This window comes from Pongo pygmaeus, chromosome 10, assembly GCF_028885625.2.
Source record: "Pongo pygmaeus isolate AG05252 chromosome 10, NHGRI_mPonPyg2-v2.0_pri, whole genome shotgun sequence".
Lineage (NCBI taxonomy): Eukaryota > Metazoa > Chordata > Mammalia > Primates > Hominidae > Pongo > Pongo pygmaeus.
In genome coordinates, this window is record NC_072383.2 from 31891674 (window position 1) to 31902124 (window position 10451).

At 42.6% G+C, this 10451-nt stretch overlaps 1 protein-coding gene across 48 annotated transcripts in view; it reads right to left on the reverse strand.

Annotated features, from left to right (window-relative positions):
- CAPRIN2 (caprin family member 2) overlaps positions 1 to 9434 on the reverse strand; it is a 45447-nt gene extending 36013 nt beyond the window's left edge. For 8 of the 48 annotated variants that reach the window (XM_063672591.1, XM_063672579.1, XM_063672578.1 and 5 more), the window contains exons 1-3: positions 9216 to 9418; positions 7814 to 8027; positions 5564 to 5626 (exon numbers count right to left, since the gene is read on the reverse strand). In XM_063672591.1, the coding sequence (XP_063528661.1) occupies positions 5564 to 5626; positions 7814 to 7990 (240 nt within the window). In that variant the 5' untranslated portion in view covers positions 7991 to 8027; positions 9216 to 9418. Of the gene's footprint in view, positions 1 to 3817; positions 3839 to 5563; positions 5627 to 7813 lie in introns of those variants that run through there. The other 40 variants (XM_063672576.1, XM_054442485.1, XM_054442496.1 and 37 more) reach the window with 15 other exon arrangements.
- Between the last annotated feature and the right edge of the window lie 1017 nt (positions 9435 to 10451).

Here is a 10451-nt window from a genome sequence, read left to right on the forward strand (position 1 = left end):
AGAACATTACAAGTTTTATTTACATTATTATAAGTACCTGTTGGGTTAAAGAAGAAAATCAAACTAAAACTATAAAACTTATCACAAATAATATTGAAAATACAATATCAAATCAAATACAACTGAACCAGTGCTTGAAGGAAAATTCAGTCTTCAAGAAATTTTAGAAAATTTTTACAATTTGAAAAAGCAAATAACCAAAAAACAAAAAAGCAGAAAAATTTTTAAAAAGTGGAATAAAGTAAGTCCAAAAGCTGATTTTGGGTGGGGGGTGGAATATGCCCCTAGATAATTTAAGAGTAAACTGAGGAAAGAAAACCACACAAAATTATAAAGTAACAACACAAACAAGCTGTATTAAACTTTTATTAAAAACTACTTGGCCCTAATCTATGCAAATAAATTTTAAAAACTGAATGAAATAGGTGATTTTCAATGAAGTTTTTAAAAACTGATGCCAGAAGAAATGTAAACAAAATCAATCTCCAAAGAAAAACATAGAGCATATTTTCAAAGAGGTCCCACCTCAAAGAGAACCAGGCACAGATAGTTTATCACACAATAATTCAACCAAACTTTAAAGACCACGTACAGTAGAAACACTGCCACAATATTAAAAACAACAACAAAAGAATTGGTGAATGAGTAGATGGAGCACGGAGAATTTTTAGGGCAGTGAAACTATTCTATATGATATTACAATGGTGGATACATTTGCATTTAACAAAACCCATAGAGCTGGGTGCTGTGACTCACGCCTGTAATCCCAGCTACTCAGGAGGCTAAGAGGATCACTTGAGCCCAAGAGTTCAAGGCTGCAGTGAGCTACAATATTGCGCTATTGCACTCCAGCCTGGTGAGAGAGAGACCCTATCTCTTAAAAACAAACAAACACACATCAACAAAAACCACAGAATGTACAGCACCAAGAGTGAACCCTAATGTAAACTCTAAACTACGAACTTTGGGTGATGATGATGTGTCAACGTAGATACACAGAAAGTAAAAAATGTATTTCTCTGATGAGAGATGTTGATAGTGGAAGAGGTTGAGCTTGTGTGGGGTGAAAGTGCTACCCCAGTGAATGCATGAATAATAAGAAAACAAATGCTTTGCTGACGTGCACAAGATTTGAGTGGTATTCCCTTAAGTCAAAACCTAGTCTAGAACAAGACCCTAACTCTCTTTTATTCTGCGAAAGCTGAGAGACTGAGGAAGCTGCAGAAGAAAAGTTGGGAGCTAGCAGAAGCTGGTTCATGAGGTTTAAGGAAAGAAGTCATCTCCATCACGTAAAAGTACAAGATGAAGCAACAAGTGCTAATGTAGAAGCTGCATCAGGTTAGCCAGAAAATCTAGCTAAGGTAATTGATGAAGCTGGCTACACTAAACAACAGATTTTCAATGTAGACGCAAGAGTCTCCTATTGGAAGAAAGTGCCATCTAGGACTTCCATAACTAGAGATGAGAAGTCAATGCCTGGCTTCAAAGCTTCAAAAGACATGCTGACTCTCTTGTTAGGGTACAATGCAGCTGATGACTTTAAGGCCAATACTCCTTTACAATTCTGAAAATCCTAGGACCCTTAAGACTTATGCTAAATCTACTCTGTGCTTTATAAACAAAATAACAAAGCCTGGATGATAGCACACCTTCTTACAGCACTGTTTACTGAATATTTTAAGGCCACTGTTGAGACCTATTGCTCAGAAAAGAAAAGATTTCTTTCAAAATATTACTGCTCATTGACAAGGCACCTTGTCACCCAAGAGCTGTGATGGAAATATACAAATCAATGATGTTTTCATGCCTGATAACACAACATACATTCTGCAGCCCACGGATCAAGGAGTAATTTTGACTTTCATGTCTTTTTAAGAAATACATTTGGCCGGGCGCAGTGGCTCATGCCTGTAATCCCAGCACTTTGGGAGGCTGAGGCAGGTGGATCACCTGAGGTCAGGAGTTCGAGACCAGCCTGACCAACATGGAGAAACCCCATCTCTACTAAAAACACAAAATTAGCCGGGCATAGTGGCACATGCCTGTGATCCTAGCTACTCAGGAGGCTGAGGCAGGAGAATTGCTTGAACCTGGGAGGTGGAGGTTGCGGTGAGCCGAGATCGCGCCATTGTACTCCAGCCTGGACAACAAGAGCGAAACACCGTCTCAAAAAAAAAAAAAAAAAAAGAAAAGAAACACATTTAGATAAGGCTAGAGCTGCCATAGATAGTGATTTGTCTAATAGATCTGGGCAAAGTAAATTGAAAAGTTTCTGGAAAAGATTCCCCACATTCTAGATGTCATTAAGAACATTTGTGATTCATGGGAGGATGTCGAAATATCAACATGAACAGGAGTTTCGGAAAAGCTGACTCTAACACTCATGGATGACCCTGAGGGGGTTCAGAACTTCAGCAGGGGAAGTAACTGCAGATGTGGTGAAAATAGCAAGAGAACTAGAAGTAGAGCCTGAAGATATGACTAATTACTGCAATCTCAGGATAAACTTTTAATAGATGAGGAGTTGCTTCTTATGAATGAGCAAAGAAAGTGATTTCTTGAGATAGACTCTACTGGTAAAGATACTATGAACATTGTTGAAATGACAAAACCTTTAGAATTTTACATAAACTTATAGTTGATAAAGCAGCAGCAGGGTTCGAAAGACTGACTCCAATTCTGAAAAAAGTCCTACTGCGGGTAAAATCCTATCTAACAGCATCACATACTACAGAGACATCCTTCATGAAAGAAAGAGTCCATCAACGTGGCTAATTTCACTGTTGTCTTATTTTAAGAAACTGCCACAGCCACTGCAACCTTCAGCAACCACCACCCTGATCTGTCAGCAGTAATCAACACTGAGGCAAGACCCTCCTCAACCAGCAAAAAGATTACAACTCACTGAAGGCTCAGATGATCATCAGCATTTTTTAGCAATAAAATAATTTTTAATCAAGGTGTGTACCTTTTTGACACAGTGCTGCACACTTAACAGACTACAGTATAGGACAACTGTAACTTTTACATGCACTGGGAAACCAAAAATTTGTGTGACTTGCTTTATTGCAATCTTCACTTTATCGTGGTGGTCTGAAACAGAACCCATAATATCTCTGAGGTATGCCTATACTGGTAACAATTCTCTGAAGACTCTATTTTTTTTTCCTTCTGACTTATCTGCATTTTCTAAATTTTCTACCTTACATATTGCATGTATGAGGTGTGATTTCTCAAAAGTACCACCAACTACGTGCTTAGTTACATCTAAAGACCTAACATTCATTTTATACTTAGTAAATCTATATGTAATAAACATTTTATTTACCTACTACATGCTACACTCTTTTCTACGCACTAGGAATACAGCAATGAACAGACAAAATCCTTACTTTCATGGAACTTACATTGTAAGGGTAGGAAAGAGACAAAATAAAACTTCATAGCTTGTCAGAGAAGTGCTAACTTCTATTAAGAAAAATTAAGCAAGGAAAGGAGCTAAGCAGTGTGAATGGACAAATGGAGGTATAGTGAGGTGAGAACAGATCTCACTGTGGGTACCTTCAAATAAAAGGCTGAAGGAGGTTGGGAATTGAGCCATTGAAACATCAGGAGAAAGAACACCACAAGCAGTAGGAACATCATATGCAAAAAACCCTGCAGAAGAGTGCCTGGGATGTCTGAGGAGCAGCAAGGAGGCTAGGGTAGGTAGAATGGAGTTAGCGAGGGAAAGAAGAGCAGGAAATGGAGTCAAAATGTGAAAGGAAGTGGGAAGGATATTCTGTAGGGCTTTGTAGACACAGTAAGGACATTTTACCACCAGATGGGAACAAATGGAGACTTCTGAGCAGAGGAATAACCATCTTGACTTGCATCAGAACAGGATCACTGAGTTTACTACGTTGAACAGACTTGGAGAGGGCAGAAATAGAAAAACCTGTGAGGCAGAAGTAATTACTGCTGTAATAAGTAATGCAGATGAAAGGTTATATAGCCTAGATGAAGATGGCAGAAATAGTCAGTTTCCTGATTTATCTTAAAGGGAGAAGTGAGCAGACTTGCTGATGAGCTAGATGTGAGCTATGAGGAGAAAGGAGATAAATTCTCCAAGATTTTTGCAAACTCTCTCTAGTTGATCAAGCCATCAACTGACATAGCTAAAATTAGAGGAGGAGCAGGTTTTGGGGAACAGGGAAAAATTATGAAGTGTCGGATAGGCAACTGGACACAGAAATATTGAGTTCAGTGGACTGATCTGTTGGCAATATAAATTGGGCAGTTGTCAGCATATTACTCCAGATATCAAAGTTCATACGTTTATTATAGAAGCAACATGTGGCTATAAAGACAGTAAGAAATACTGAGAATGAAGTTTGCCTGGCTGGAGCAATGAAATATAGCATGTCCTTAACATTTCTTAGAGAGCTACCATGGGAACAATCAATCTCCAACCCCCTCTCCCCGATGTTTCTTAAAAATAAAGAACACAACTCTATCAGGACACTTCATTCAAGAATATTTACACACAAAAAAGTTTTATCACTTTAAGAGTTATTGAACACACCATGACTTTAAAACAAAGCCACGCTGAAATGCTGCATGTCCAGCTAAGTCCTCTCCCCTGCTAAGTGAGCGCATCATTTGCAGAGCTCACACAATTCAAATATGTGTCTCAGCAAAATTATAACTTACTACATCATGAAAATTCTGGGTCAGTGAAGAGGAGTCACTATGGAATGGGAAAAGTCCTTGAATGCCAGTATCTATGATGTATAGCCAAAGATTTTAGTTGAAAAACATAAAGACAAAAGACCCACAAACAAGATGAAGTAATTTTCAAATAAATGTGTCCCTTCTTGGCCAGGAGACATGATCAAGTCAAAATGGCAAACATCCACAAAGCACTGTTTTCCTTCCGCGCTGCAAAAACTCTCCTTCACAAATTACATAAAATTTGCAATTACCAGGTATATCATTCAGAAGTTAACCGATGGAAAAAATGCAAGTAGCCTAATGTTTATAGTAAGTTTTTTTTTTTTAAAGGCCAGATATCTATCAGATAATATGCCTCCTGAGAGGGGACACGAAAACCCAGAATAGAAAAGTATGAAGAGACCATGAAAGGAATTAAGGTGAGGCAGCTAGAGAAAACTAAGGTAAGCTACAGTAAATATTCTTTCACAGTTTGGAGCAGAAAGACGTCAGGTTTAGAATATACCAGTGAAGAGCTGAAAGGTAGAGTATGCCTTCTCTTCTCCTTCAGTCCACTCTGGCACATAAGTTTAATTTAAATCTGTATGTTAACTCTTAGTGACAGTCTACACTTTCACTCCTGTTTAACAATCTACACCCCCATGCATACCATCTTCTAGTCAACAGAAAAAAAGTCATATCTGAGATCTAACAGGCACAAACAACAAAGGCTTCTGAAACAGTTTTGAACAAACTATGGATTTTAACTGTGTGTGTGTGCTATAAAGACTCCGGTCTCACTAAATCCATGTAGAGTTTTATTAAGAAAAGAAAACCAGCAAGTCTTACTAAAAGATCATAAGCCACTTACCAACTGGTCTGGATTAAGATGCTCTCCACTTTTCAGGCGATCCTTATAATCTTCCAGTTTGAGCTACAAAAGAGAAACTTGTATCTGCCATAGTCTGATATAAAATTCAGAAGCAAATAAAGTAAACGCCAGATCTTGTCTCTAGGAAACAAAGTCCTTGAAGTAAGCTATCAATCTGCAAGACTATCATTTTACTATAAGGCATGTAGCAACTGTAGATGAGTTCCAGTCAGGGGAGAAAAAATACACAGAATCACAAGAGTCTGGAATTACAAAAGCTAAGCAGTAATAAAACTATTTTCTCTTAATGACTCTATTAATAACAAACTAGACTACTTAACCCATGGGGACTTACCTAGTAAATCATATGTCCCCAACACAGTAGCTTCTCAACAGGGGACAATTTTGTCCCCCAAAGATACCTGGCAATATCTAGGGATATTTTTGGTTATCACAACTTGGGAGGGGGAAGGGAGGTGAAGAGTGCTACTGGTATCTTGTGGTTAGAGGCCAGGGATGCTGCTAAACATCTTAAAATGCACGGGACAGCCCTTTACAACAAAGAATTATCCTGTACGAAATGTCAGTGGTGTAGAGGTTGAGAAGTCCTACTCTAATCTCATGCTTAAACTATTAGTTCAGTTACCTGTTGAATTATGTGGCATTTTCCTAAAAGGAAACTCCTATTCCAAGTACAGAAACATAAAGAATTCTTTTCTATCATTAGAGTAGGCTCACCCTGAAGTTATTTTTCATATTATATTTGATACTTAAGGAAATTATGAAAAATAAATTGCATTTGTTGGCCCCATAATAATGACATAAACCCACTATGGTATTCTTTTTTTTTTTGAGACGGAATCTCACTCCGTTGCCCAGGCTGGAGTGCAGTGTCGTGATCTCAGCACACTGCAACCTCCACCTCCCAGGTTCAAGAGATTCTCCTGCCTCAGCCTCCTGAGTAGGTGGGATTACAGGCACCCCCCATCATGCCTGGCTAATTCTTTTTGTATTTTTAGTAGAGACGGGGTTTCATCATGTTGGCCAGGCTGGTCTCAAACTCCTGACCTCAGGTGATCCACCTGCCTTGGCCTCCCATAGTGCTGGGATTACAGGTGTGAGCCACTGCACCCGGACCCACTATGGTATTCTAAAAGCATTTTTTAGGCTTCTCCTGTATTGGCTTTAGTGGAAAAATTCTTTCCCAGAAGATTGAAACAAAAGTACTGGTACTATCAGGTATTCAAAATTAAAGAGGTACTATAGGTAAGCTAGACAGCATAAGTAAACATATATGTAGTTTCTCCACCTGAGGGAGGCTGCGTCAATAGATCCTGCTTTGACCATTTATCATAGTGATAGGGAATTTGTGCTGACCTGGCACACTCACCTTACCACACTTGTGATCAACTGCATGCATTAAAAAGATAAATGGTGAGAGCTACAGAGAAGCTACTAGCAACTTGCCCTTCTTTACTTTCTTAGGTTAAAAAAAAAAAAGAGTCAACCAGACTCTAAAGAGCCTCTTCACACTCCTCCATTAAAAAGCAACTTTAAGGTTTAACTAGGTCTTGGCACAAAAGTATTTAAGAGCACATAGGTCCAGATAGTCACTCAACCTCACCTGTCCAAAAGCAGAAGAGAATCGTAACACAGCAAAGCAACGTGCAGTCTGTTTCACAGGCTACATGACTCAGGAAATGAAGAAGGATTTAGATCTTTACAACAGCATTTTCTGTAGCTAGGCTTAACTCCTGGGTCTCTTTACAAGGCTGACTACCACGCTTTTACCTAGCAATCTTAAATCTTCACCTAACACCACAAAAGTCAGTGGTAAAACGTTTTCTAGTTCTACCACGGTTAAACCTTCCAACGACTGCAGCAGTTACACTGCAATATCAACTGCTGCAGAAAGTCACAAGGAAAACAAGCTAAAAAATCAGCTATTAACACATCCATGAAAAGAAACATTAATACTACATAAGGAATTAATCTGACCTAAAATAGCTAGCTCTTAAAGCATTTCAACAGCAGCATGCATAATTTAACTATGAAGATTATTTTTATTCAGTTGTTTTGACAAACAGAAAATGTTTAATATTTCCAACATGTAGCCTGCTTGTTTAAAGCAGCTAAACCTAAGGTTAGTTAAATTTTTAGTAAAGAACACCTATGAGCTCTGAAAGAAAAATGTCAGCTCCTTAATCTTTAAGATCATGCATATACAGGACTGGAAGAAAAAAAAGTTACCTTCTTTTTCTCGATGTTTCTAATTTTGTGTTTAAGGCATATGAGTCCATTTTCAATATAGGTCTCATACGCTTGGGAAGGAGATGCAGCAGAACTCAGAGTAGACTGCAGGGGGCTCAAGGCCCGCTGGCTTTCCCCATGCTGACTGTGGTTCACTTGGGGCTTGGCTGACTTCATATTCCCCTCTTTCCTCCTCTGAATGGCCTGAAGGTGACTGGTAACCAAAAGGGGATGAAGAGAGTTGCACCATTGAAACAGATGAGGCTGAAGGAGGTGGGGGAAAGTTAAGTATAAAATTAGGACTAGAGGGACACAGCCAGGCAATAACTTCCCTGGAAAGTCTAGACCACTCCCTTAAACTCTTTTCCACAGAAGTGAGCTCGAAACCCAATGATGCTTGAGATACTTGTACTGCCATCCTACTTTTAAAGTAATTAGTGCCGTTAGCCAATAAGGATAGCCTTTACGTAGGCAAAATCTCCAATATAGACGATGTTTCCAGAAATTCGATTTTCCTCATAGGGAGGAAGAACTGCAATGGCTTCAGAGTTCCTTTCTTCTCATGAGGGCAGATCACATTCTAAATAATTCCCATGGCCACGTGATGACACCAAAAGAATAAGCTTTCCACACTGGGACCTAAGGCAGCCACTCAAACCTCTTTACATGATCCCTCACCACCACCCCTAACCTCAATCCTGAACGTCTGAAAGAAAATCCCAAACTCACAACATTCTTTTATAGCTCTAAGTGAACCAGCAGCTTCTTGAACAAGAATGCTAACTTCCCCGATTGCTCTGGGGCCTACAAGGCAATCCATCACACTGGACATTTGCAGACAGGTACTCTCTCAACCTGCAGGAACCCCGCGTTAATTCTCGGTTGTTTGCTTTAAACTAGCCCAAAACCGCTTACACCCAACCAGTTTAAGAGCTCATTCTAGCGAGCCCTTCCCGTGCCCTAATCAGTGGCCCTTGCGCACTTACGTATCCATCTCTCGACCTCCAAGCACCCGAGGTATCCCTTTCTCCCCCCTTAGGAGCATCCCCAAAGCAAGGACAGAACAGGCCCCATGCACGCCAGCGCGCACCCCCTCAAGTCTCCGGGGGAGCCTGAGCGAAGAGCACCTCTCCCGAGCGGCCACGGAGAGCCCTGCAGGCACCGACCCCTACCCTTCCCACAGACGCCCCGGGGACGCAGAAGCTGCTTCTGCAAGGCCCCGGGGGAGGCTGACCTGAGGAAAACGCACCGGCCGCGGCCCTCGGGAGCCCCGCCCCGCCCCGGGGATGCCAAGCCGCCCCTCCACCTCGCCGCGGCGCCGACCGCCCAGACCTGCCCACCCTCGCCGGGTCAGCCGCCTCCCTCCGCCGCGCCGACCGAGGCCGCCGCAGCCCGACTTCACCTCCCCAGGCAGCCGAGGCCGCCGCTGCCGCAGCCCGGGCCCGCCTTCCAAACCCGGGGGGAGGCAGGAGCGCTGCGGAGGTGGACCGGCACCACCCCGCACTCGCGTCTCCTCCTCCTGTCTCCTCCCTCTCCCCTCCCGGGCCTCGCCCGCGGCCTCTGCAGCGCCAGGGACCCCACCGACTCTCGCTGCTCGCGCCCAGGCCCGCCCACCGCGCCGCGCGTGGCTTTTGTAGGCCGCGCCCCGCCCCGGCCCGCTCCGCCCCCGGCCGCCCCGCCACCGCCTCCTTCCGGTGCCCCTTCCCGGCTGCAGCTGGCCGCCCGCGCTTGTCGGGTGTTAGTTCCGGGCCCAGCTTGGGCTGGTGGTAGGTCGGGAGAGGGCGCGGTCTCCCAGCCTTTGCGCAGATTGCGGGGCATCAGGTGGGGCCGAGGCGACGCCGAACGCCGGCAGGCCGGAAACGGCGCAGCCCCGCTGGACCTCGCTGATTGCCGGCGGCACCGGTGGGTTCGCGACCTTGAACAGGTGACTCCAATACCAGGAGGGCAGCGAGCCCTTCGCGGAACTGCCAGAAAAGCCGAGCTTGAGGCTGTCGTAGCCTAGTGGGTAGTCGTGAAATGCAGAGGCGCCTTTGCCCCCCGCTCAGATAGCATCTTTCACAGTAGGATGGGGAAAAAACACCGTTTCCTTACAGGGGAATCAGCCTGTAAGAGCAGAATGCCCCAAATCAGCATCGCCATAAAACCGGAGTAGTTGACTTCGCAACCTGCAATAATAGGATTGAGTTTATTCAAGCTGTATTATTTGTTCATGTGAAACACATTAATTGACTGGCACGCAGAGAAAGCTGTAAAAAATCTTTGTAAGGTTACATAAAATTAAGAGAAAAGTCTGGAAATACATAAAAGTTTATTGAGGAAAGGAAGGTGTTTCTGATACCAAATACACACACACACACACACACACACACACACACACACACACTCAGCAATACTTTGCCCCAACATGTGTTTACTTATTACACCAAGTGGAGTTTTTTAGGTCCTGTCTGTCCCTGACGCTCTGATAAAAAATATTGAGACTAGCAAAAGAACAGAAAATTCAGAAGAAGAATCAAGGAAACAAAGGTCTAGTTTTAAAAGCCTTGGTCAACTTCACACAAAATTAATTTTAACATTACTTAATACTTTTTTTGGCATCTATTATCTGTGTTCTTTTCGGTCCCTGGTGACATAATGT